This window comes from Carassius auratus, chromosome 23 (assembly GCF_003368295.1).
Source record: "Carassius auratus strain Wakin chromosome 23, ASM336829v1, whole genome shotgun sequence".
Classification (NCBI taxonomy): domain Eukaryota; kingdom Metazoa; phylum Chordata; class Actinopteri; order Cypriniformes; family Cyprinidae; genus Carassius; species Carassius auratus.
This window is the reverse complement of record NC_039265.1, coordinates 12,896,904-12,924,406: the sequence shown is the minus strand read 5'-3', so window position 1 is coordinate 12,924,406 and position 27,503 is coordinate 12,896,904. Positions and strand designations below refer to the sequence as shown.

Here is a 27,503-nt window from a genome sequence, read left to right as displayed (position 1 = left end):
TTACTTATCCTCACGCTTTTTAAAAGTGATAATTTATTGATAGATAATCAATTATTACCCAGCTTTTCCTCCTGAGTCTCAGGCCGGTGACACACTGCGTGTCGTGAGCGTGACGCTTCTGCTGCGTGGCGGCTGCTTCGCGTTTTCTGTGTTTATATACAGTCTATGGTCTTTACACACCAGAATCACTGCTGCTGCTGTAGGGGACATAGAGGGAGACCACCGACAGACCAGGGGCTTGTCTTCATGACAACAGTATCTATACTTCATGTTGAGCATAAATATAAAGCCTCCTGATAAAGGACACCGTCAACAGTATTGATGGCAAAATAGACTATGTTTGACAGGTGTTATACTTGAAAATCGAAAAGTATTAATTTCTTTTTACAGTTCGGGAGTTCGTAGCGGGATCGCGAATCATTTGAGTCAGTTAGAGATGGTATCAGGTTCGCGAATCAATTGAATCAGTTCGGGAGTTCGGAGAGGGTTCGCGAATCATTTGAGTCCGTTCGGGGATCGCATCATTTGAATCAGTTCGGGGGTTCGGAGCGGGATCACGAAAGATTCGCGCTCGTAAATTTTCAAATTGGCCATAACCTTTAATTTGTTGCTGCCAACTGGGGTAGATCCGCCCCTGTCTCTCAGTAAATATATTTGTAAAGGTGCTGTTGACTTGAAATATTCACCAGATGTCAGTAACACTCCAGTGATCCATACATACAAAGAAAAAAATATCAATAACTTCAGAAAAAATATTTCACCCTCCGGGAATACGGTTTTCCTTGCAGAAGTATATTTTCTGGAGAAACATTGAATAATTAATCAGATTCACCTGTCATGTCGTGTATGAGAGTACACACACACACTCATATGCTTTCACACACACTCATACACACACCCACACACTCCTTCCTGTGTGTGTCTTCAGCTACTGGAACACTCGACCCTGTGGATGAGATCTTAAACATGAGCCTGAGCATCACATGAGCGAGCAGAAACCAGATCAGCGTGACAAACCAGACGTACGTGGAGCGTGTTACGTGGAGCGTGTTACGTGGAGATGATTTTGAGTTAGTTTTATTCTTAGTGTTTGGACTAAAATGCCATTTAGTTTCATCTGAATATGTTTTAGTCTAGTTTAAGTCGATTTAGTCGACTGACGTCTTATATTTAGTCGACTGATACTAAAACAAATTCAGATGACTAAAATCTAACGGGTTTAGTAACCGTGTAATGCATTTATTCAACATTTCTCTAAAATGTCCAAACTCATGATATGTTCCCATCTATTAACGTAGTAATATGATTGATATGAAGGTTTGACCGTGCAATATAAACACAGATTTAACTGTTTGTAGAGTAATTAACAACAGCATCGAACAGAGCTCAGCCAATCAGAATCAAGGACCAGAACGGTCTGTTTTGTGAAGTGTGTTTCAGGTGTGTGAAACACATCGTTGTTTTTGTGCAATCATGTTCCTAATCAGGGGTGGTTCTAGGGTGAGTGAAGATCCGGGGCTTAGCCCATAGAAAAGTCCATGTATGTGACTTTTTATTTTAATAAATCAGAAAGATTTACCTTATTTAAAATATACAAAAACAATAAAAACAAAAACAAATTTAAAACATTTTATTTAAAGTATTGAGGAAAATACATTTGCTTTTTGCAAACAAAAATTAAGAATTGCAAAACAAATGAAACAGCGCGAAAGCAATGATTTTGCAATACATATTTTCCATGGTAATATCTATTAATTTATTTGCAACGCTGCTTTTATTTTGCATGTCAGTTTGAGCTTGCGAAGCCATTTTTCCTTTGCGCTTCACTTTTCTGCACGTCACTCTTTGTGGCACCGTTTTTGACGTGGGGGCGGAGTCAATGGACGGGGGCGTGTACAACATGCCTCCATGGAAGTGACGTCATCGGCCCGAGACGCAGCTCACTGATCCAGGTCCTGTCATGATGAGCAGAGACTTTCGACTGGATCGTTTATTTTTATTCAGTAGCATTAAAACATTCATTTTTTGTTTTATTTACTTTATTAACATGTATGTGTATTAGCAGAGTTTGCTCAAGTTAAAGAAGTTGTTAACATGAACATCTGCTGTTTATTTCTCTCGATGTGCACACTTTTATAGCATTATGTGTATTGGGATCGCAAATCATTTGAGTCAGTTCAGGAGTTCGTAGCGGGTTCGCGAATCATTTGAGTCAGTTCGGGAGTTCTTAGCGGGATCGCGATTCATTTGAATAAGTTCGGGAGTTCGTACCGGGATCGCGAATCATTTGAGTCAATTTGGGGATCGCGAATCATTAGAATAAGTTCGGGAGTTCGTAGTGGGATCGCGAATCATTTGAGTCAGTTTGAGGATCGCGAATCATTTGAATCAGTTCGGGAGTTCATAGCGGGATCGCGAATCATTTGAGTCAGTTTGAGGATCGCGAATCATTTGAATCAGTTTGGGAGTTCATAGCGGGATCACGAATCATTTGAGTCAGTTCGGGTTCGCAAATCATAGCTGTATATGGATAGGCATTTGTATCTAATTTAGTAGCTAGTTATAATTACATTTTCCACGCTTGTTTAGGTGTGAAATGTGAACTCGTATTTTTTGTTTTAATGATGTGCCTTTTAACAGTATCAAGTATATTCAAAAACTAAACAAATCGTGCCTAAAAAGTGCAGGCATCTAGGCTAATGTAAAGTTTCATGATGAAGTCATAATAGTGCGCGTGTGCATTTTGAGTGTGTTCTTTCACTGCATTATTCGGTGTATTCAAATGAATTTATGAATGCATGTGAATGATCACAAAATTCAAGATATGAACCCTTTGTGCCAAAAGGGTTCTTTCTTGTCATTATAGAACCTTTTTAGCATAAAAGGTTCTTTGGAGTTGAGTAAAGAACCCTATGGTTCTATATAGAACCCCAATGATCCCTTTCTTCTAACAGTTTGTTGTCATAAGCAGGGTTGGTTCTAGGGTGAGTGGAGATCCATGTATGTGACTTTTTTATTTTAATAAATCAGAAAGATTTACCTAGTTTAAAATATACAAAAACAATAAAAACAAATTTAAAACATTTTATTTAAAGTTTATCCCTTTTATCCTGACACATATGCTGATGTTGTGTCTCTATCTCACTTTTTTTTTTTGTCTCTGTTTTATTTTATTTTCCAATCAAGCCTGACTGGCTACACTCGTCCTGGTAGAACAGGGATCAGAAGCAAACATGAAGCAGTGTACTGACACACTCTTACTCTATAAAGATACACCGGTCAAAGGACTTTATCTCTGTGTTTAAAGCCAAGTATAATTATAAACGCAGGGCTCTATACACTTATATTTTTGAAGGAGCACTTACACAGCACTTACAAATTGCATAAATAATCATAAGAAGGTTAATGTATCAAATATACAATTTGGAATAGGCTACAGAAATATGAAATTATGAAAAAAAATTAGAATGGTACTTTGCCACTAGGTGGCGGTATGCCACTGCCTTAATGAGTGAGTCGGTCAGTCATTTAATCAATGGATTCGTTAGAAACGGATGATTCATTCAGAAAAAAAAGTGTGTGTGTGTGTGTCCCCTACAGACTGTGCTGCGCAACCGTTAACTGTTCCATGTTCAAAATGTGACGTTAAATCAGACACAATTTAAAACCGAAAAATAAATATGAAAGTTACAGATACCTGAAGTAAGCTTTTGTATCTTGGCATTCAAGTGTTTTGGCTGGGGGGGTTTACTTCCTTTTTTTAAGAAGAAGAAGATGACTTTTTAAATATCCATTTTAATTTTCGAATAAATTGATCGCCTGCCTCCAAAAGATCTCACTTCATTGGCTGATCGTACAGACGCTCATCGATGGTTGGCCAGTTTACATGTCAGTCAGAAGCACTAGACTCAGTGGGCGGTTTTCGTCGGATGTGAATGACAACGCGTACTTACTTGCAGTGGCGGCTCCAGACAATTTTGATTGGGGGGGCAAATGGAGGGTCCTGGTCTTTTCAAGGGGGGTCTCATGAAAACCAACAAAAAATACAGTGGACATGGCTAATAACTGCATATTACTGCTACTAAACAACAAAAACACCTTTGCAATGTAAACAAATGACAGGCTACATTTGTTATTCATATCCTTCACACTGCACTTTCATGTCAGGTATATTATGCATTTTTTTATTGCCATTGATATTTTTACATTTATTTCCAGAGAGATATTATTGAGTTTACAGGCTAAAGTGGTCTTGCTGTTGTAAACACTGTTGCTATTGTAGAAAAAATATTTGCATCACATTTAAAATATAATTATATTTTAATTCATTTCTGAATTGTTTTTATTTTTATAATGATAATTCAGAGAATGAGAAAATCTGAATAAGCCTTACCAGTGTTGTGATAATTATTTTTACGTGTTAAAAATAAATAAGTACTGTAATATAATAAAAGTTTATTCAAATAACATAAAAAAGACCAGACCCCTCGATGCCTGTGAAACTTTTCTCCCTCAAACAGCACGAGTGTTACTTCTACACTACAGGCTACACACAGCAATATAAACAACGTATCTGCATGTCTCACATCACATCGTTCTTGTAAAATAATAATAAGTAAATAAACACCAAAATCACTTCGCTGAGAATGAAACACCACTTACCAGCTGCCGCAGTGTTGAAAATATTCTCTAGCAATTAAAAAATGCGCGTGCAGCATGAGGAATCTTCCCGGTTGGATGAGGTCATAGTCAGGTGAACGGTCATCATGTTAGTCATTTTATTTACGGCTAAATTATTATTAATAAATTGTACTAATATTATGATTTGGCGTGGGCAGGCATTCACAAAAGTTTATGTTATTACAAAAAAAATTTGAGGAAATTTTGCTTTGACAAAAGGGCACTTAAGGGGCAAAGGAGCAGGTGCTCAAGTGAACCGGTTCTTTCAGACAAATCGATCAAATAAACCAGCTGAAAAAAAAATGGCTCACCGGTTCTTTTGTGCTCGATGTAATGCCGTCATTGGCGATGATTGCCCTTCATTCAAGCCTTTGGTTTACCCGCGCTTATAACATTAGCACAGAATCAGTTCAGAACCAATCACCAAAAGAATCAGTTCGGTTCAGATGCGCTCTGTGTCAGTCTGCTTCACGCTGAATCACGCATGCGCAGTTATCATCAGCTCATCGGTTCTCGAATTGGACGCGTCCGACAGAAACGGTTCTCGGTTCAGTGTATGAATAAATGTCGAAATAATTATTATTTATTATTGTTCTGTGTAGTTTGAAGAGAAACATTTTTGGATCTTTATCCCGAATATATATATTTTTTAATCAGGAAGAGGCTGGGGGGTCAAATGGGGGGTCAAGGCATTTTTTGGCAGGGTCTTGAGACCCCCCAAGACCCCCCCTGGCGCCGCCTGTGCTTACTTGGGTAAATTTACAGACACTGTGGACTTGAGTCGAGAGATATTTATTTAAATTCTAATTTAAATTACTTTATTGGGCATGAAAACTCATTGATGGCATGGTGGTAATAAAAACAGTCGGGGCTCCAGCCCCCTTAGCCCACCCCTAACGCCGCCCCTGTTCCTAATTATTCATATAGTTTTCATGAGATTCAGTCTCATATGATGATATTCTTCATAATGAAAGATGTTATTTTGATGTGATATTACTTTCAAGTCAAGTCATATTTATTAAAATAGAGCTTTTATACAATACATTATTTGGAAGCAGCATGACAGAGATAACAGGAAGATAACAGTGGCATCTGCCAAATGACTAAATGTAAAAAGGTGGAAGAAGATATCATTTTATATGTTAAAATATACATTATGTGTGAATAAATATATATGATAAAAAAATTGACTTCCTCAGTTATAAATTTATGCATTTGTGTGTGTACAAATATTAACATAATATTCACTATACATCTCTATAAATAGAGAGAGGAAAAGAAAAGCAACAGAAGGAAAGGGAGTCAGAGAATATAGATGTTCAGACCATTCTGTTGTGACCAGGGTCAGTGAACTAGAGGAGATGAAGGTGTGTGCAGTGTCAGTGTGTGTCCAGCAGGAGGCGCTGGAGAGCAGACGGGACCGACAGCATCAGGCCCCGGGGCCCGGCCCCCCCGAGGACCCCTCGCACACACAGACGGCTCAGAGCCTCCAGAGCAGGTGCGTCTCCTGAGGAACAACACACCAGCACTGAGCTAGCTATCCCAGAATGCACTGTCAATGTTTAGTGGCTGTTTATCACATTGCATTTTGTAGTTAAACCATTCAGTGTCTCTTTAAGACATGCAGAGATTTATATGAGAATATACAGTATGTTATACTGATATACAGATATGTGATATATTTCAAAATCACACAGAATGATTGTGTTAATGTGTTAGCTAGAAATACTCACTGTGCTTACTCAAAGAAACGACTGAAGAGAATAATCGAACGTGACTACTTGTACAACAAAATATCACTTAAAATCTGAAAAATATCAACTTGACTTTCTAAGTTCTTGCGGTTGTTTTATTTTCTATTTTTTCTATTTTTCTACTTTTCAACCTTTAAAATAGATGGAAGTTGGATTTAAAAAAAAATATTACTTAGTTTAATGACGAAATAAATGTAATTGTAATTAGTTACTGATGAAAAAATGTGTAGTTAAACTTCAGCTACTTATGAAAATGTTAAAGATAACGGGGTTTCATCTGAAAACAGATTTAATTTATTTCTTTCATAAATAATTGCAGTGACTGCTCTAAAATACAAGCTTTTAATAATTTTTCTTTATGATAAAATTTTTTTATATCTTTATGTGATGTGATGTCATTGGTGTTGGGCATGTGATGATGTCACACTCACGTGTCATGCCACACAGGTAGCGTATGCAGATTTGAGCTCCGCCCCAAACACAGCTCACTGCAGGGAAAAGCTCCGCCCCTTTGGGGAGGTCCTGGAAGGCGACGCCCAGATAGCAGTCGTCCACCACGTAACCCAGCGTCCCTGCGTCTGCGTCCACCACCAATAGCACACGATCTGGAACACTTAAGACCCTGGCTCCGCCCCCAGGGTACCGCCTCCCTGCCCTCCCGTCATGCCAGAGCTGATTGGTCGAGAGCTCCCAGCCCCAGGAACCTGAGTCTCCTCCTATTAACACCGTGTAGCCCGAGGACTGAAGGGTGCATTTGTGCGTGGACACACCCAGTACGGCATGGCTTCCTCTCTGTTGCTCCTCCCACATCACCTCCCATATATGGAGCCCCGTCGCCGTGCCGACCGCACCACGGACCGCATCGCTGCTCTGCTCCACTCGGGCACGAGAGACACGCCCCCCCGACGGACACACCTTCAGATTGGGCGACAGGTAGGTGTGGCTCCACTGTGACCGCGGGTTTCCTGGGGCGACGGGGGGCGTGTCTAACAGCACCGCTAGGCGAATGGGCGGGGCTACAGAAAACGGACCGAATGCTGATTGGGATTTATAGTGTTTTTTAGGACCGCCGTCCTTCAGCAAGCAGCACAGTGTGAGACCCATCCAATCAGATCGCAGAATAACATCAACTTCCTGTTCAAACACACACATTAGTCAAACTACAACCATTTAGATCATCATTCAATAGTGTTCTAATCGTTATTACAAAGTCGATTATTTTAATATCCTACTGTAGTATTAACTGAACTTACTACAGTTCACCCAGAAATTCACACAATCCTTTGAAAGGAAGGAAGAAGAAGCAGTCATCAGTGTCACAGACGTGTATTTACAGCAATAGACAACAATACATTGTATGAGTCACAATTATACATTTCTCTTTTATGCCAAAAATCATGAGGATATTAAGTAAAGATCATGTTCATGAAGATATTTAGTAAATCTCCTACCGTAAATAAATCAAAACCTAATGTTTGATTAGTAATATGCATTGCTAAGAACTTCATTTGAACAACTTTAAAGATGATTTTCTCAATATTTAGATGTTTTTGTTCCCTCAGATTCCAGATTTTCTAATAGTTGTATCTCAGACAAATATTGTCCTCCGAACAAACCACACATCACTGGAGAGATCATTTATTCAGCTTCAGATGATGTATAACTTAAATCTATATTTAAAAAAATTGACCCTCATGACTGGTTTTGCCACTCAACTATAAGTTAGTTATAAATGTGCTTTGTTTGTGTCATTCAATGTGTCTATGTGTTGTAATTCTGAACTCAAAGGGTTAAACAGTGGTTTATTTATTGGTGTGATTTGTTTAATTATAATACAAATACTTAATAAATCTGTAATACATAGATATATACTTAATAATAGTTAATCTCTAACAAATTTTCGATTAACGTATAATGTTATTAATATTAATATAGTGTACTGTACCTGCTCTTGAAATTGAATTAAAACATACAAAGACCATTTGAAGCGTGAGATGCTCTTACCGTGCAAGCGCGCGCTGACTCCGTTCCTTTCGCCGTTCATCACGCATTTAAACGTCACTTATCTCCCGTGCGCGCTCCCGCGACGTCAGCGCCGGCCGTCAAGTCAAGGCCAACCCCGAGAGTGACGTCTGTCCGTCCCCGGAGAAACTCGTGTTTTTAAACATTTACCGTGGTGACATTATACTCAAAAATCTAAATATTGAGAAAATAATCTTCAAAGTTGTTCAAATGAAGTTCTTAGCAATGCATATTACTAATCAAACATTAAGTTTTGTTTAATTTACAGTAGGACATTTACTAAATATCTTCATGAACATGATCTTAATCTTTACAATAATAGATCATATAATAGAGTTTTGTGATGAGAAAGATCAGACTGAGATCAGATGAGGGTCAGTTCATAAAGTTTAATCTGGATCAGAATGATCTGGATTTGGAAATCAATCAGGTTACCCATCTTACTTTAGTGCTGGTTTTTCAAAGCAAAACTGGATTAGATCACCCTGATCCAGACCTGATCCAGACACACTTTCAGATTATTAGTGCTCTACGGAGGCCCTGGAGGGACATGCTGATGATGATGGGAAACATCTCAATACTTCTGCGTTCTCTTTTAGAAAGTTTTGCGTTGCATTCACACAAATAACTATTTCTGACTGCTTCTCTGATAATTGCACATGTAGTTTACAATCACTTAAAGGGGGGGTGAAATGCTGGTTTTCACTCAATCTCCTGTTAATCTTGAGTACCTATAGAGTAGTACTGCATCCTTCATAACTCCAAAAAGTCTTTAGTTTTATTATATTCATAAGAGAAAGATAGTCTGTACCGATTTTTCCCCGAAAAACACGACCGGCTGGAGGCGTGACGTGTGGGCGGAGCTAAAGAATCACGAGCGCCAGTAGGCTTTTACGTTGAGAGCATGTGGAAACTAACTGTGACATTACCGTGAGGAAAAAAAACATCATCCAAAACAAACCATGGCTAACAGTCAGATTCAGCGTTTATTTATGATCCAGAATCAGATCCAGAGGCTGAAATTTAACAAGAGCAGCATCAGCAACGTCTCTATGTGGTATGTCCTGAAACTGTATATATTTGCTTAGCGGTTTTGGAAAATGACTAAGTTCCACTTTATGTCGTTTTTTTTTTTAAGCTGTACATGTGGAAAGTGCAGTTTGATGACAACATCGCATGTTGTTTACTTGATGTGCTTACGCGCCGATAGCTAAGTTAACAACAAAGAGATATTTGAAGCAGTTTTACTCACCGCCTGCGGTTCCAACACACGATCGTGACCCTTTTTCTTTGGGACTGCATCATCCTTAAGAAATAAACGATGTGCAAATCCGGCGTCAAACTGGGCCTTGTTTGTAAAACAAGCATCTTCGAAATGCAGGGAACAAACACAAACACTTGCACAACTCCGTTGATGCTCTGTAAAAATAAACTCCATCCACTGGTCCCTTAATGCTGTTTCTCTTTTGGTAATCTGTGCAGGGTTGTCTTGCCCTGGCAACCAAAAACACACTTCTTTTGTGACATTTGGCGACGCTCTGGCTCTGATCAGTGAAGTCTGTTGTGCTCTCAGTGCTCTGCTATACGGGAGCGCGCTCTTCCAGCAGAAGTGCCTCAGGACACATATAAGGAAATTCTGCTCCATCTAACGTCACACAGAGCCATACTCGACTTAATTTTTGAAACTGTGTCCATGTTTAGCATGGGAATCCAACTCTTTAACAGTGTAAAAAACTCAGTATGCATGAAATAGCATTTCACCCCCCCTTTAATTAAATATTGTGTTGTGATTTGACAGCTGTTTGGGGAAAGCTGTTACAAAAGTTGCATTTTTGGATCAGTTTTAATTTTATTTTATTAATTAATAGATTTTTTTTCATTCTGCTGGAATCAGCATAATCCGTTTTTTATTTATTTATATATATTTAATGTATCCTAATCTTCTTAACACATTATGAACAACACAAACTGATGATTCGATCCAGTTAAAATCCAAGATCAGATTTTGTGACGTAATCCAATTTCAGAATCCTATTTTTTATTTTAAACAATTTTGTTTTTTCAAGATTTGATCCAATCTGATAGCTGATATCTGATCAGATTAGTTTTGAACAGCTGGCCCGTGGAGATCAGACTGAGTTTAGATACAGAGACGAGACTAAATGAACATATGTACTGAACTGTGGTGCATCTCAAGTTCATACTATTCTTTGGTATTTGAACTTCTTCAAGATTACTCTGTCTTAAAGTCTTGTTTATCAAATGGAAATGGTTTGGTCAGTTGGATGTTGTCTAAAGGGTTGCTAGGATACTCTGGGTGGTTGCTATGCAGTTGCCGGGGTGTTGCTAGAGTGTATGATTGACAGAGTTTGTTCTGGGTGAATAAAGACATTCCCATCCAACAGAGAATCAGTCAAAACTGATCCAGTTTCAGTGCTTTGATATTATTGTAATTCTTTCTAATGTCAGGAAGTTCTAACGTTTTTGTTGTTCTCAAACTTGCACTAAACGTGATTCTACCATCTTATGTGATTAGATCTGGTTGCTGAGAAGCTGGGTAAAGGCTCTTGAGATAAAGATAAAGCTGTGTAAGATAAGGCTCTTTTATTTCCAGAGAGCCCAGGGCGACCCCCGTCTGATGTGTGCGCGAGGCTGTCCTTCACTTCCGTGTGTTTCTGACTCGTGTAGTAGCACTATCAGCAGAAAGAGCTCATCCTGTTCAAGAACTCACAAAACCTTTTACTTTGTTGTATTCTGAATGTGTTCTAGTAACAATCACTTCATTAGAAGGAACGATGTCAGTGCAATCAAGAGTTTACGTACTGATGATGATGATGATGATGATGATGATGTGAGAGTTCAGAGGTCAGTGAAATGTGAAGATACAAGTGGTGTGAGTTGTGAGTTGGTGTTTTTTAGGATTTCTGTGGGTTTTTGAAGTTGAAACCCAATCAGATGGCAGAAATATTTAGACTTTATTAGGATTATGTTCCTGTGTGTCTGTGCCTCAGACAGTGGTTCACACACACACACACATGCAGTGTTCACTCTGTGTTTGTGAGAGGTCCAGTTTGACGAGGTTTTCCAGCTGCTTCTGTTCGTGTACTCTTCAGTTGCTCTTTATTCTGGGATTTGAGGTCAATAAAGAACAATGTGTATAAAAGCTTTTCTGCTGACACAAGCTGAGGTCTCTATCTGACTGTGTTTTGTTGAATATCAGAACAATAAAGCTTTAATTGATAAAAGGGTTAAAAAGTCCCAGAAGGCCGTCTTTAAAAGAGCATTATTTTAGAAGCATTCAGGACATGTGCTCCTTAGTGAACAGAAGTATCTCTGGACACGTTAGCAGTGATAATAAGTGCATCATGAGCGTGTTCCAGCGGAGGAGAGCTGATAGTGTGCGGAGCGGGATGTTTGCTCATATAAGGCATGTGTGTTTGAGTCTGAGGAAGAGAGATAGAGCGGGGGAAGCCAGTCTCACACACACACACACACACACTCGTGCAGCTCTGCAGACGCCAGCGCTCAGGTACATCTCTTACTAACAGCTCTTACTCTTACACTACTGCTAACACCTGGCTTTAAACCGTGCGTGTCATACACTCGACTACTGAGTTATATTAGTGATGTACTTACTGTGTGGGTTGGGTTTGGGATCAGTTGCTGTTGTTATGTATAATTAATTGTTGTGATAATAGTAAGTACATGTGTTACAAAACTATCATCATAAATGATGCACAAGGAGTTATTTTAGTATCTCGCAAAAGAAGTGTTTGTTATACTGTTCGTTATAATTAAGAACATTTAAGTGTTCATTCTTAAAAATCTCGTTCTGTAGGGAAGAAAATCATTTTAATTTCCAAATGTACAACAGCGTTACATTTCTTTGAATAATTAAGATTTTTAATGTCTTTTCTGCTCACCAAGACTGCATTTATTTGATCAAAACTACAGTAAAACAGTGAAATATTATTCTAGTGTAAATCATCTGTTTTCTGTGTGAATCTGTGTTAAAGTGTAATGTATTTCTGTGATGCTCCGCTGTATTTTCAGCATCATTCCTCCAGTCTTCAGTGTCACATGATCTTCAGAAATCAGAATAATATGATGATTTACTGCTCAATATTTCTGTGTGATGCATTTTATTTTTCAGGATTCACAGATGAACAGAAAGTTCAGAAGAACAGCATTTATTTGAAATAGAAATCACATTAGAAATATCTTTACTCTCACTTTTGATCAGTTTAATGTGTCCTTGATTAATAGAAGTCTTAATTTCTTAAAAATAAAAAAGCTGTGATATTTTTGAAATTCACAATAAATTAACATTTATAAAATCACATAATCCAATTTTACTTTTTTCGGAATACATTTAAAGAGAATCTGTAATAAAAATGTGCAATTGTTAAACGTCATAATAGACAAAAAGTGTAATCAGTCTTTTTTTTCTTGATTTTGTGGTCAAATCTGTCATAAACATGCTGTTTTATGAAGTTGGTAACACAGTTTTGCTCAGCAGAGTCGTAGCCTCCAGCAGCCTTCATCATGCCGTGCTTCATCATCCTGGTCTTCCTCCTGATACGGTGCTTCATCTTCACGAGCAGCAGCTGTCAGAGCGACAGGAACCAGGATCATCGACCGCGTGTCAGCTGTGTGGGTCAGGGACTGACCGCTGTTCCCCAGGGCATCCACACAGACACACAGGTCCTGGTCCTCACTGGAAACCAGTTCACTTCTCTGTCCTGGTCCATGTATTCTGGATTCACAGAGCTGCACGAGCTGGACCTGAGCCACAATCACATCAGCACACTGGAGCCGCCGGGTAAACCGCTTTCACTCACACTCAGAACAACACTACACTGATGCTGAGCAATAAAAATTAATGAGCAAAAGGTAAATTTCAAAACGCACAATAAAAGCAACCTTTTTTAACGCAAACTGCAAAAGTTAAATATCAAAGTGTGAAACCCAAAATGCTAAAACTTTATAAGTTAATTAGCATGTAATTAATTATTTAGTTTATTATAATTATTTTTTAATTTTTAAATAAGTGTCTTTAGTTTGTAGGAAGTGAAAACCCCTGTCTCTTTCAGGTCCAGTGCTGGAGAAGCTGAGCGTCTTGCGTTTGTCTGGTAACATGTTAACTGGTTTGGGAGGACTGGTGTTCCGCTGCGCTCCCAGTCTGATGGAGATCTACTTAGACAGGAACCAGATTGGTTCCCTTCACGACGGCACCTTCAGTGACCTGCCGCGTCTGGAGGTCATTAATCTGTCTCAGAACAAGCTTCCTGTGCTCCCTCCTCGTCTCCTGGAGCGCGTGTCCTCCAGCGGCCTGAAGACCTTCGACCTGGAGAATAACAGCGTCTCGCTGATGCCCGATGGGTTCTTCTCGTCCAAACCTGAGCTTCCTTATGTTTACCTGACCCACAATCCCTGGCTCTGCAGCTGTGCTGTCGGATACCTCCACAGCTTCCTGAACGACCAGGAACACAACATCTACATGCACGAGGGACCGAACGACATCATCCCTGCGGCCGACTCCGTGCTGTGTTCTGGACCTCCTCACCTGCTCAGACGACCCATCATTGAGCTGGAGGAGAGCGACTTCTGTCCACCAGATATAACCTTTCCTAACATCTACATCAGAGGAGACGTGGATCTCAGACACACTCCGGTTCTTCCAGAACAACCAGATATCAGTTACACTTCCAGATACACTTCTGAACGTCCAGATACTGGATCCCCTTCTCATATTCCAACAATCTCTGTAAAACCAATTTCCAGCACTCAAGCACTGATTGCTCCCTATCTCACCACTATAGACACCCACCTGCACGATTCCACCAAATCCTGGACCTCTGTTGAAACATACTGGGTCACTGCGACCTGGACCGAAATCTGGTATAAAATCTGGACGGAGTATGTTATCTGGACTCCAATACCCAATACATTTGTTCCCTCTCAAAACACCGCAGAACCAACCACCTGGAGAACCGACACATCCCAACCCACAACCAATGAGCTGCCAACCACTGCTCCAATGATTACCACTGGCCAACCGGAACCACACACACTCACATTCACCACCAACTTCAGACCAATTACTGACCAATCCCAACCTCAAAGTACCGCCCAACCAGAACCGGCCATGATCACGGTCCAGACCAGCAGACGGGTCATTCGTCCACACTGGACCGAGGCTCAGGAAGTGTCTGGACGTTTGCTGCCCTGGTGCTGGTGGCTGTTTGCTGGTTTTCTGTTGCTGTGTGTACTTTCTGCTCTCACTTCCTGTGTCCTGTTCCTTTGGCTACTCAGGAACCTGGTCATCTACCGGCGACTCAAGCGTCACATCTGGCCCTCACGGGTCACCCTGCGGGCGTACAGACGCACCCTAAACACACCGCTCGGATCGGAGAATGAGGCTGAGAGCGTCAGCTTTTTACCCCGAGAGCAGATCAGAGACGCTCAAGCCGTGTTCCGGAGCGTCCTCTTCATCTCCAGAGACGAGCAGATGACGGAGACCGAAGACGTCTCTTCTGTAACAGAGCTGGCGAGAGATAAGGAGGTGTTCAGGAAGACGCTGTACAGAGAGATGAGCACAGAACAGGAAGCAGGCGGCTGGATGGAGGAAGTGGAGCGCTGGGGGAACGCACGCTACAGCTTGATCCTGAGGGAGGAGCGAGGGCCTCAGAGAGAGAGGAAGTGGCTGGTTGGGGAGTGGGAGATGGGCGGTGGGGGCGTGGCCTGTGAGAGGCCCTGCTCTCTGATTGGCCAGCCATCCACAGTCGCTCTGGAGTGAAGCGCTTCGGTCTCGACCATCACTTCAGAACTTTCTAGTATTACAAGCTGGTTCAAGTGAAGTAATAAAAAGTTCTTGCTCTTCTCAGCTAGAAACAATGGAAGTGATTCTCTGTATTTCACTAACTATAGGTAACCTACAGCTACATGTCAACTAACACATTTATATAGCGCTTTTCTGGGTACTTAAAGTGTTTAATATTGTGAGCGAGGATCTCCTCAACCACCACCAGAATGTCTAAATGGAAATGTTTAAATAAAGTTTTAACAATGGAATGATTACTTTATTTTAGGGCTTGAAAACGAAAAAAAAAAATCAATGGGTTCACTCCGAGCAGAATCAATATTTTAACGGTTCTGTTCTGCGTTCCTCTGATATTATTACCGTTCTGAAACCGGTTCGGGTGGAAGAAATACCGGTTAATAACGTAATTTTTTTAAAAACAATATTATTTGCCTATAATTTGTCTAATAATAATAATAATAATTTAATAATAATAATAATAATAATAAAGTATAGCGTTTTCATTACTCAAAAAAAAGGAAAATAGAGATCTAATGCTTACAGTTTACAGCTTGCACCAGATTTTGTCCAAATGTAAGCTAGGCCTACTTAAAAAAACAAAAAACAAAAAATCTATCAACACTTTAAAAGTATTTTTAAGATATTTAAAAATGTTTGCTGCATTGTTAGAAAAAAAAACACTTGTAATAGATTGCGTTTTGAGAGTAAAAAAAAAAAAAAAAAAACTTAAGTTGCGGTTCACATTGCATTTTATTAGCCCTATTACTTTCCGAAATAATGAAGGCTAAAATGCCTGTAGTCCAGGGGCGGATCTACCAGGGTGGCATAGGGTGGCAAATGCCACCCCTGCTGCCACCCCAGTTGCCAGCAACGAATTAAAAGTTATGGCCAATTTGAAAATTTACGAGCGCGAACCTTTCCTGATTTGTGATCCCGCTTTGAACTCCCGAAATTACTCAAATGATTCGCGAACCCGCTACGAACTCCCGAACTGACTCAATTTATTCGCGAACCCGCTCCGAACTCTGACATATATTCAGATAAAAATGTAATTTAAAAAATAAATTAATAATTTTCAATTTTCAAATATTGCACGTATCAAACATAGTCTGCCATCAATACTGTTGAAGGTGTCCTTTATCAGGAGGCTTTATATTTATGCTCAACATGAAGTATAGATACTGTTGTCGTGAAGACAAGACCCTGGTCTGTCGCGGTCTCCCTCTATGTCACCTACAGCAGCAGCAGTGATTCTGGTGTGTAAAGACCATAGACTGTATAAAAACACAGAAAACGCGAAGCAGCCGCCACGCAGCAGAAGCGTCACGCTCACGACACGCAGTGTGTCACCACCTGAGACTCAGGAGGAAAAGCTGGGTAATAATTGATTATCTATCAATAAATGAAGCTTTAATGAAAGCACAGACTTTGAGATGATAAATAACTAACATTACAGTGTAGTCTACTTCGTGATACATTACCCAATTTTAAAAAGCGTTAGGATACGTAACAACTTCGTTTTGTGTCAGAACTAACTTTCACACTTTCATTCATAAATTCACCGCGTTTGTGTTTGAAAAGAGACAGGGATTGAATCGCGGAAATGGAACTTGCTTATAAAGCAGAACGTCACGGAATTCGGCCATTTTTGAATGAATAAATCAAAAGTAGAGCATTTAATCAAATCTCGATATTAAAGGTGTTCAGTGCCGTCGCTCCCTAAACGCAGAGTACGCAGTCTGCGTAGGGCACCAACTCCCGGAGGGGGCACCATCCCAGTTGCTCCAACAAAAAAAAAAACACTTCCTCCTCCGCACCTCGGCTGAATGTTCATAATTGATGGATGAACATCTATGCCCGGGTAGAGTACATCAGCAATCCAGCGAAGAGAAAGGAAAAGTAAAAGTAAAAAAAAAAAAAAACACAGGCATAAAGTTGGCTTGACGTTGGACGAGTCTCAAATTTAGGGACCGTCTCTAAAGTAGCATTTGAGGAGAATGACTTATAGTCATAAAAACAACTGTAATTGTTCATCTAGGTGTCAGCTATAATGCACAATTGAATTGAATGTTTGATATTTATTAAAATAAACTGTAAATCATATGTAAATTATACAACTCTTTCCAGGGGCATAGCCATCTTTTCAGAAGTGAGGGGGACAGAAATATATATATATATATATATATATATATATATATATATATATATATATATATATATATATATATATATATATATATATATATATAAACATTTCTGTAATCTATATAGCCTACAAATCAAAAGTTTTTGAACTGTAAGATATTTGGTTTTTAAAGAAGTCTCTTCTGCTCACCAAGCCTGCATTTATTTGATCTAAAGTACAGCAAAACAGTAATATTGTGAAATAATTTTCGATTTATAATAACTTTTTACCCTATTTTAATATATTTTAAAATGTAATTTATTCGTGTGATCAAAGTTGTATTTTCAGCATTTTTACTCCAGTCTTCAGTGTCACATCCTTCAGAAATCATAATATGCTGATTTGCTGATTATCAATATTTAAAACACAATTTTTTTTTCAGTATTCTTTGATAGATATAAGGATCCAAAGATCAGCATTTATGTGAAATAAAAAGCTTTTGCAACATAATACACTATATCATTCAAAAGCTTAGAGTCAATATATAATTTTTGTTGTTGGAAAAAACAATTATAGAAATGAACACTTATATTTAGCAAGGACTCTTTTGTGGGTTCGAGTCTCAGGCCAGCAACACCACTGCTCCCCGGGCACCGCAGCATAAATGATGACCACTGCTCCGGGTGTGTGTTCACTGTGTGTGTGTGTTCACTGTGTGTGTGTGTGCACTTCGGATGGGTTAAATGCAGAGCACGAATTCTGAGTATGGGTCACCATACTTGGCTGTATGTCACTTCACTTCATTTTGAATTGATCAAAAGTGATGATTAAGTAATAATTTTTCAAAATATTTCTTTTTCAAATTAAATGCTGTTCTTCTGAACTTTCTATTGGTTTCAACATTATCATAATGTGTTTTTTTTTTTTTTTTTTTTTTGAAAAGCAAATCAGAATATCAGAATAATTTCTGAAGGATCGTGTGACTGGAGTAATGATACTAAAAATTCAGCTTTGAAATCTTAATAAATTACATTTTGAAATATATCCAAATAGAAAAAAGTTAATTTAAATAGGTTAGTAAAAATATTTCACAATTTTTCTGTTTTGCTTTACTTTGGATCAAATAAATGCAGGCTTGGTGAACAGAAGAGACTTATTCAAAAAATATTAACAAAACTGTTTAAAAACTTTTGACTGGTAGTGGATACTATAGGCAATTTTAATTTTTCTCAAATTTCTAGCTTTTAAATGGCTTAGAAATCTATAACTGCTGGACAATAACAAATAATAATGATTTGTTTATATACTACAAACAATTTTTTTTATTATCACATAATAAGGCAGAATAGTTTATATTCTGTAATAAATGCTATGTCAATTGTCAACTCTCGCTATTTCGGAATGGAATTACACGTCGCTGTCCATGGTTTCATCAGCATCCTCCCATTCAGCAAAGTCTATTTTATTTTATTTTAGTCTATTATAAATAAAGGTTTATCTGTTTTTAGTCATTCTATTTTGCTAGATATTTCCACTTTGCGGGAGTCCCGCAAATAACTTCATTTTCCCGCAACCCGCACACAATAATATCCCGCGTCCGCATTCACCAATCAAATATTGTCCCGCACTCGGTTGGGCTGGGTCCCGCGGTACTCCCAGGTCTCTACTGGAGTGTGAAGACACATGCACCAACGGCGTCATCAGGCCTAATTTGGTCTTAATCCGGTCCTGAAGGCGGTGCATTGAGTCTTGACTGAGTTCACAGCTGAGCAGACATTTCACTCCTGCTTCAGTCACATTTGCGTGTGCTGTTCTGCTGGAATTCGAGATTGGTTGACAGCAATTTTCAAATATTGAACGGAACGATAAAATAACGTTATTAACCGGTTAATGTCCATTTCAAATTTTAGATTCTGTTCGGAACTAAAAAAATTCATTTCGTTTCTGTTTCTGTCAAAATATTGTTCGTTTCCGGTTTCCATTCCTTGAACCGGTTCAGAGCCCTGCTTTATTTACATATGCATGTATTAATTTAGCAGACATGACTTAATCCAGTTCAAATGTTTAATAGCTTCACACTGTTGACACAAGGACGGTGTTGGAAAACTGCACAAACCTGAGCTAGCAGATCTCAATCACCTTCAGATGGCAATCATTTCATTCAGGCTTCTAGAGTTATTCAGCTTCCTTTAGAAATGTAAAGAATCACGCGTCAATAAAGAAGTCAGACACCAAAGAGCTCAACGTCAGTCTTGTTTATTTGAACTTTGTGAGACAAACATCTAGAAAAACTAAAGCACAGATGGGATTCAGACGGTGGAGAACTTGGGAAGCTGGTTCCCGAGGATGACCTGTCTCTCCACACCCTGCTCCGAGATGACCGCTAGTCTGACCACTCCACCGCTGGAGCCGTCCCTCTCCATGGCCAGAGACAGCGCTGCACACACACACAGAGACACACACACAGAGAGACGTGTAATCTGTAACCCATTACATTTGCAAAGTGACCTTCCCAACACTGTTTGTTAATCAGATTTAACAGATTCAATAGTTATCACTGCATTCACATGGTTTTCACCAGCATACTGAATGTCTAATATACACCTGCTTCTGTATTACTGCACAAGAGACAGTGTGTGTGAGTGTGTGTGAGAGAGAGACAGAGACAGAGAGAGAGAGTGTGTGTGTGTGTGCTGACCTCCTGCGGTGAATTTGAGACACTCCTCTTTGCTCATCCCAGGTCTGTAGTTGGAGTCCACGTATCCGTAGATGTAGCTGCTGCCGGATCCTCCGACGGACACCGGCTGTCTGGTCATCATCCCTCCGACCGGCACGGTGTACACCTGACACACACACACACACACACACTCAGGGAGCCGCTCTTCTCCATCAGGGATCAGACTCGTGCTGGAGCTGTACCTGTCCTCCTCTGCGAGGGTCCCAGCCGCCCACGATGATGCCGGCCATCAGCTCCTCTCTGTACCTGTAGCACATGTCCCTGAACAGACTGGCAGCGGTCTGCACCAGAGGAGCCTCGTCCAGCTCGATGCTGAGGACACAGAAGAGAGCGTGAGAGCCTGAGCGAGCGCTGGACGTCCCGGGGCCGGAGCCCAGCCGCTGTACCTGTGGAAGCCCAGCTGGTAGGTGACGGCGTCAGCGATGGCCTGTGTGTCCGCCGCCGAGCCCGAGCGACAGCACAAGATCCGCTCGTGGATGGGAGTCAGCTTGTCCGTCACACGGTTAGCGATGTAAGCTCTGCACGGATCACATCAAGCGGTCAGACAGAGCACAATCATCAGACTGATGTAGAAGCGGTCAGTGTGTCTCACCCGGTGGTGGTGCGGGAGTCAGCGCCCATCACCACTCCTCCGTCAAACTCCACCGCCATGATGGTGGTCTACACACACACACACACACACACACACACAGAGAGAGAGGGACACACACAGAGAGAGAGAGACACACACACACACAGAGAGAGAGACAGACACACACATACACACAGAGAGAGAGACAGACACACACACACAAAGAGAGAGAGAGAGAGAGACACACACACACACACACACAGAGAGAGAGAGAGACACACACACACACACAGAGAGAGAGAGAGAGAGAGAGACACACACACACACACACACACACACACACACAGAGAGAGAGAGACAGACACACACACACACAAAGAGAGAGAGAGAGAGAGACACACACACACACACACACAGAGAGAGAGAGAGAGACACACACACACACACAGAGAGAGAGAGAGAGAGAGAGACACACACACACACACACACACAGAGAGAGAGAGACAGACACACACACAGACAAAAATAACAATTTAGAGGCAAAAATTCTTATTTTTAAGTCCAAAATGTGATTTTATATATATATTTGGTAATTTGAATTTTGTCTATATATATATATATATATATATATATATAGACAAAATTCAAATTACCAAAATTTAATTAAATACAAAAAAAAAAAGAATTCAGAATATATAATGTTATATAAAGTGTGTGGAACATAATTAATCTTCACAGTAAACTCGAGTTCTTGTGTTGATTATTCGGTTTTATCATCTCCTGCTTTGATTCATCTACAGGAAAACGTTAATAATAACCTCATAACCGCGCTGCTATAATAAATCATTTGAAAGAGTTTGGAATAAATTAATCTCTGTTTCTATAAAGATGAGTTTATAACGAGATCGATGAGAGTTTATTGTTGAGTTTCTGCTGCATCATGGACGGGAGCGCGCGAGCTCATGACCGCGCGTCGCTACAGCTCTACATCAGTCTCTCAGATGAGTAATAATAAGAGTAACAGTAATCAGGTGTAGTTCTCACCCCGGTGCTGACTTCTCTCTGCGTCCAGTCAGGATATAATTCATTATAATTATTCAACGTAGAGACGTTAGCAGGAAATTGCAGCGCTGTTGCCATCTTGAATGAAGACCGTAAATGAAGGACCCCTGGCAGGAGTCCGCACATGCGCCTGTCTTAAAACATCATACATGCCTGATAGATCAGAAAACACATTCTAGGAAATGCATTATAGAATTTAAACAATAAAACGCGGTTCTATTTTTTAAATCTATTATATTTTTCGTCTGAAGCATATTAGATTGGTGAGATATTCCCGGTGGAGGTTCGGTGCTCGTTCAGGCAGCTGTGGTCAGACTCAGAGCAGACGCGCGCGGAAGGTAAATAACGACATGCGTCAACATTCACTCTAATACACATCATAATGAATCCAAACACGTTACAGATCATCCGCAGAGTGTTTATCTTCTATGTGATTTAATTCTGTGATCGTGTGTTGGTTATTATAGACTGTGATGTTGAACAGACAGGTGTTTGTGTCACTGATATCATCTTCATCACAGTAATCCTGTCATTTCTGTTATTGTTCTCAGATGACTGTACATAACCTGTACATATTTGATCGCAATGGCAGCTGCCTTCATTACAGCGAGTGGAACCGAAAGAAACAAGCAGGAATCTCCAAAGAAGAGGTACAGACACACACACAGAAACACACACACACACACACACACACAATCACACACAGACACACACACAGACACTCACACTCACAGACACACACACACACACACACACACACACACGTTTGTTTTTGTGTAAAGTGTGTTCATCCCATAGGTGTAATGGTTTTTATTCTGTAGAAACTGTATATTCTATGTCCCTTCATCAACCCTACACCTAACCCTAACCCTCACAGGAAACTTTGTGCATTTTTACTTTCTCAGAAAAACTCATTCTGTATGATTTATAAGTGTTTTGAAAAATGGGGACATGGCTTTTTCATGAGCTACAAATCAATTTTATCTTTATATTTCAATTCAATTCAAGTTTATTTGTATAGCGCTTTTTACAATAAAAATCGTTACAAAGCAATTTTACAGAAAATTATGTTTCTACAATATTTAGTAGTAGCTTATGGTGGTGACTGTCAGTTTGTGCACGTAAAATGAATACAAGAAGAGTCAGCCAGATGATGAACATTATTAATATTATTAATAATTAATAATTATTATATGATGCAGTCACACTTGTAGCAGTAATTGTTAGTTATGTTGTTGATTCAGGGTCAGCATCATCTCTTCTCAGGTGTCCTGATCCAGACTGGAGCTTTATTCACCTGTCGTTCCTATATTAACTGTATTCTGTGTCCAGAGAGATTTATTCGAGCTGAAGTGAGGGTCATGATCTCGTTTGTGTTTGTCAGGAGTTCAAGCTGATGTACGGCATGCTGTTCTCCATCCGCTCCTTCATCAGTAAGATGAGTCCACTGGACATGTATCCTCCGTCTGGTGTGTGTGTCTGTGTGTGTCTGTGTGTGTGTGTGTGTGTGTGTGTGTGTGTGTGTGTCTGTCTGTGTGTGTTTTCTCCTTGACTCAATGCTTCAGGAAAGACGGGTTCCTGGCGTTCCAGACCAGCCGTTACAAGCTGCATTATTATGAGACTCCAACAGGAATCAAACTGGTGCTGAACACTGACCTCGGCGTACCGAACTGTAGAGACACACTGCAGCAGATCTACAGCACTGTGAGACACACACACACACACACACACACACACACACACACTCTCTTTCTTTCTCTCTCTCTCTCTCTCTCACACTCACACACACACACACTCTCTCTCTCTCACACTCTCACACACACTCTCTCTCTCTCTCTCTCTCTCTCTCTCACACTAACACACACACACACACACACTCTCTCTCTCTCACACACTCATACTCACACGCTCTCTCTCTTCTCTCTGGTGACTGTGTGTGTGTGTGTGTGTGTGTGTGTTTGCAGCTGTATGTGGAGTACATCGTGAGGAATCCTCTGTGTGTTCTGGGCGAGTCTCTCCAGAGCGATCTGTTCAGCAGCAAACTGGACTCTTTCATCCGAGCGTTACCGTTCTTCAGCGTCCGCGCCGCCTGAACACACACACACACACACACACACACACACACACAAACTCACACATACACACACACAGCTTCTGCTTCCTCAAACACACTTCTGTTCAACATCACTGTTCATTATTTGAAGACTTCCTTTATTCTTCTTCAAAAACTGCACACACGTTCTCACAAAGTGTACTCTTGTCTGTTTATTGCTGTCAGTTATTGCTTTTTAAAAACATCAGCGTTTGGAGATTTATTGCAGAATAATATAAAAAAATTAATTTATGTGATGTTTGATCTAATAAAAATGTGTCAGATTAAGTAAAATGTTCAAGTCCAAATGATGGAAGCACTTTATAAAGGAGACCTGACTTATTTAGGAAAACAATGCTTATAATTTATTTATTTATTTAATTAATTTATTTCTTTTCAACAGTGCCAACATGGTTTCTAAACTATCTTCTTAATCATATCGTGATAGCCCGTCTTTCTTTTGTGTCCCAAACTTCCACGTGCAAAACTGACAACTTCCTTTTCCTTCATTTCTCCAAACAATGCCTTGCTATGAGTCCATCATTTCCACATCAGTGTTAACCCTTCATCAGTCCTGGGGTCCAGCTGACCCTAGTGTTCCCTTCATCTCAGGCTCAGGAGACTCTGAATAATCTCACTCGCTCTCTCACAATGCCCCAGGACACTCGCCTACAATTCATACAGTGCCTTTCCCGAGCTCAGGGACACTGAACATGGTACACAAAGCAACAAATAATGATAACAAGGAACGATTTCATTGGACATTTGCCCAATTCAGTTGCAAATAATGCAGTTGCATATAGCAGAGATTATGTAGGAAAGACATAAAAATGGAAAACAGAACAGAAAAATACACATGTAAATTAGTGATAATTTTAATGAAACAAATAAGTTTTAAGTTTTGACTTGAATTCCCTAAAAGAGGTTACTGTTCTGAGTGCAAGGGGAAGTGAATTCCAAAAGTTTGGGTGCAATAACGGAAAAGGACCTGCCGCCCATTGAAGATAGGCGGAACCTAGGTACACAAGGAAGTTCAGAATAAGAAGACCAGAGTGTCCGAGAAGTTATTTAAGAAGAGAGTAGGTCTGAAAGATAGGAGGGAGCAAGACCTTTGAATGCCTTAAAGGTGAGCAGAAGAGTTTTGTTCGAGATGGGGGACCAATTATTAAAATTTCTGTTTTACTCAAGTTCAGACTGAGGAAATTAGAATGTAGCCAATCCTTTAACTCACTGACACATGAAGATAATGATGTCATCGACTGGGTCTAGTTAACAAGCAGTATATATCTGGATGTCATCAGCATTACAGTGGTAAATAAAACCAATGACGACAAATTATTTGGCCAACAGGCTGAATATTGAGGATGAATAATAATGGTCCGAGAACTGAGCCCTGGGGAACTCTTTGTTTGAGCAAGACAGTAGGAGATTTGGACTTGTGCAGTGAGATGAAGTATTGCAGATCTGTGAGATATGAGGAGAACCAGGATAATGCAGAACCTGAGATGCCAACTTCTGCAAGGCAACAGAGTAGTGTCTTATGACAAATAGCATCAAAGGCTAAGTTAAGGTCAAGTTATAAAAGAACTGATAAATTGCCTCAATCGCCAGAAAATAATAGATCATTGACAACCTTTACTAGTGCAGTTTCCGTGCTGTGCCGTATGCAAAAACCAGACTGAAAAATATCAAAGAGATTGTTGCGAGATAGAAATGACTGCAGCTGTGTTTTCCATGGTTTTAGATACAAATATCAGGTTAGAAATCACACAGTAGTTGGATAGATTTACAGGATCCAAATTCGTGTTTTTTTTAAGAATACAAGTAAAAGCAGTCTTGAGTGAGATGGGAACAGCGGAAGAAATGGAAGATGTGTTTATGAGGTGTAGGATAGAGACAGAAAGAGGGATACAGTGCTTCAGGAGAAAAGTAGGTGCAGGGTCTAGTCGGCTTGAAGAGAAATTAGATTTCTGTATTACATCAGCAATTAAAGATGGTTAGTTAAGGTAAAGGTAGTCAGTGATTGGGTAGACTGAGTTTGCTCACAATTAGAAATAGTTGGTTCCTCATCAAAAGTTCCACATAAAACATCCAACCAACAGGTCAAATAATTTGGGAAGTCTATAGTGAGTCAACGATTGGAAGTGCCACTATCTGATTATGTGTAGGATGCTGCGATGTGACCCAGTGTTTCTCTGAAAGATGGCATTTTAATAAAGCTAAGGTGAGGAACGTAATTAAGAAAGTTAAAAAGCATTACTGGATAAAGTATTGTAACACTATAGGAAGGCAAACCTCTTTAAATGCGTTATGGAGAGTTGTTAAAAAAATGAGTGGGGTGCGGGAATCTTGGAGCGATCCAGTCCTTAAGAATGATGAGACTGTGGCAGTGAAGGATGAAGATAATGGTCAAAGCTAAAGCTAATGTTCATAGTAGGCTCAACTTAACTGATGATGAAAGACATAAAAGAGCAGCAACAAAAAGACTATCAATATCTTTTAGAAAATGTAGAGGATCTAGATGATAGCTTGAACACAAGTTTTTCAGAGAGTGAACTAAAAAAGGCAAAGGTAACAGCTACGGGAAAAGATAGAAGAAGTTATGCAATGTTGGAACATCTTAGTAACAATGTAACGTCTTATTTTTCTCGTTTAAACAAATTGAAGAAAGGTTTAAATTTCAAATGTATGGTAGAGATTTAGAAAGAGTAAATTGTTTGAGATTTTTAGGTGCGCATTTTGATTCTAAGCTTACATGGAATAATCATATTGAAAAGGTAGTTGACATGTAAAAAGTCATTAACATAATTAGGTGCTTGTGCAATAAGGAGTGGGGAGCAGATTAATTAGATTAATTAGCTCTATTGCTGACTGGGTGCATGGCGTATGGGTCTGCTGCAAAGTCTGAATGAAAGAAGCTTGATGTTATTCAGGATATGTTCAGGAGCAATGAGACCCTCCCCTATAACAGCGCTTCAGGTAGAAGTAGGTGAACTGCCATTTGAGTTGAGGCGACTGCGAATGACATCGTCATATTATGTTCATTTAAAGAGGCATATGGAAGACCATCCAACTAAAAGTGTCCTCATTTCAACATGGGAGCAGGCAAAAAGTAAAAGAGAGTTGTTTAGTGCAAGTATACATGAAAAGGTAAAGCAAGCTGCTGTAGAAAATTATGAATGTAGTCCATCTGTAGTCTATCCACCGCACCCACCGTGGACGCTACTGGTGTCACCCGCTCTCCATGAAGATGCAGGAGTTTCAGCAACAAATAAATGGATTTCCAGCACTAAACATCACTTGCAGTAGCTCTGCTAATAGATTCATTAAAAAAATGGCTATCCTTGTACAGCTATGATCATCTGTTTCTCCATCTTGGCTTAGCTTTCAGTATTGTTCCGGGAAAGGATGTGCATGACCAGCGGTGCACTTGCTGCGACCTGAAAAGTTTAGATGTTTCTAATTTAATTTTCTAATGTTACCTGTTAGATTGTGTTTTATTTACTTCTACACCTAGATAGCCTTAAACGTACCCTTTACAATAACAAAATACTAATTAATGTTGAACAGTATGGGGGTTGCAAGACTACTGATTTCTATTAGTCGATTTTTTTAAATAAAAAAAATGCTCGAGTTA

The 27,503-nt window shown here is 39.8% G+C and overlaps 4 protein-coding genes across 7 annotated transcripts; 2 read left to right on the top strand and 2 right to left on the bottom strand.

Moving 5' to 3' along the window:
* Positions 1-5,620: 5,620 nt before the first annotated feature.
* Positions 5,621-8,573, bottom strand: LOC113041372 (SPRY domain-containing SOCS box protein 2). Of its 2 annotated transcripts, XM_026199845.1 has the most exons (3): positions 8,439-8,573; positions 6,866-7,568; positions 5,621-6,187 (listed from the first exon to the last, which is right to left on the bottom strand). In XM_026199845.1, exons 2-3 carry the CDS (start codon positions 7,536-7,538, stop codon positions 6,060-6,062), a joined length of 801 nt encoding a protein of 266 aa, XP_026055630.1. In that variant the 5' UTR covers positions 7,539-7,568; positions 8,439-8,573; the 3' UTR covers positions 5,621-6,059. The 2 variants fall into 2 exon arrangements, with proteins under 2 accessions (XP_026055630.1, XP_026055629.1); XM_026199844.1 differs by lacking the exon at positions 8,439-8,573 and having other exon boundaries at positions 6,866-7,726.
* Positions 6,062-15,530, top strand: LOC113041371 (platelet glycoprotein Ib alpha chain). 3 transcript variants are annotated; one of them, XM_026199843.1, is made up of 3 exons: positions 6,062-6,178; positions 12,976-13,278; positions 13,550-15,530. In XM_026199843.1, exons 2-3 carry the CDS (start codon positions 13,002-13,004, stop codon positions 15,253-15,255), a joined length of 1,983 nt encoding a protein of 660 aa, XP_026055628.1. In that variant the 5' UTR covers positions 6,062-6,178; positions 12,976-13,001; the 3' UTR covers positions 15,256-15,530. The 3 variants fall into 3 exon arrangements, with proteins under 3 accessions (XP_026055628.1, XP_026055627.1, XP_026055626.1); XM_026199842.1 differs by lacking the exon at positions 6,062-6,178 and adding an exon at positions 11,619-11,985 and having other exon boundaries at positions 12,963-13,278; XM_026199841.1 differs by lacking the exon at positions 6,062-6,178 and adding an exon at positions 11,778-11,985.
* Positions 15,531-19,644: 4,114 nt separating this feature from the next.
* On the bottom strand, positions 19,645-21,906 carry psmb6 (proteasome 20S subunit beta 6). The gene is made up of 6 exons (XM_026199838.1): positions 21,757-21,906; positions 20,734-20,801; positions 20,528-20,659; positions 20,324-20,453; positions 20,103-20,247; positions 19,645-19,841 (listed from the first exon to the last, which is right to left on the bottom strand). Exons 1-6 carry the CDS (start codon positions 21,898-21,900, stop codon positions 19,714-19,716), a joined length of 747 nt encoding a protein of 248 aa, XP_026055623.1. The 5' UTR covers positions 21,901-21,906; the 3' UTR covers positions 19,645-19,713.
* A 45-nt stretch (positions 21,907-21,951) lies between these two features.
* On the top strand, positions 21,952-24,154 carry trappc1 (trafficking protein particle complex subunit 1). The gene is made up of 5 exons (XM_026199839.1): positions 21,952-22,112; positions 22,326-22,424; positions 23,159-23,229; positions 23,340-23,478; positions 23,739-24,154. The coding sequence occupies exons 2-5, from the start codon at positions 22,326-22,328 to the stop codon at positions 23,865-23,867; spliced, it is 438 nt and encodes a 145-aa protein (XP_026055624.1). The 5' UTR covers positions 21,952-22,112; the 3' UTR covers positions 23,868-24,154.
* Positions 24,155-27,503: the final 3,349 nt, after the last annotated feature.

Coding starts and splice junctions, on each gene's coding strand:
- LOC113041372 (XM_026199844.1), bottom strand. CDS start 7,586: ATGTGTGTGTTTGAACAGGAAGTTGATGTTATTCTGCGATCTGATTGG. Junction 6,188..6,865: donor CTACCTGTGTGGCATGACAC/GTGAGTGTGACA, acceptor GTTGTTCCTCAG/GAGACGCACCTGCTCTGGAG.
- psmb6 (XM_026199838.1), bottom strand. CDS start 21,900: ATGTGCGGACTCCTGCCAGGGGTCCTTCATTTACGGTCTTCATTCAAG. Junction 20,454..20,527: donor TACCAGCTGGGCTTCCACAG/GTACAGCGGCTG, acceptor CTGTGTCCTCAG/CATCGAGCTGGACGAGGCTC. Junction 20,248..20,323: donor ACCCTCGCAGAGGAGGACAG/GTACAGCTCCAG, acceptor TGTGTGTGTCAG/GTGTACACCGTGCCGGTCGG.
- LOC113041371 (XM_026199843.1), top strand. CDS start 13,002: ATGCCGTGCTTCATCATCCTGGTCTTCCTCCTGATACGGTGCTTCATC. Junction 13,279..13,549: donor CAGCACACTGGAGCCGCCGG/GTAAACCGCTTT, acceptor TGTCTCTTTCAG/GTCCAGTGCTGGAGAAGCTG.
- trappc1 (XM_026199839.1), top strand. CDS start 22,326: ATGACTGTACATAACCTGTACATATTTGATCGCAATGGCAGCTGCCTT. Junction 22,425..23,158: donor CAGGAATCTCCAAAGAAGAG/GTACAGACACAC, acceptor TGTGTTTGTCAG/GAGTTCAAGCTGATGTACGG. Junction 23,479..23,738: donor TGCAGCAGATCTACAGCACT/GTGAGACACACA, acceptor GTGTGTTTGCAG/CTGTATGTGGAGTACATCGT.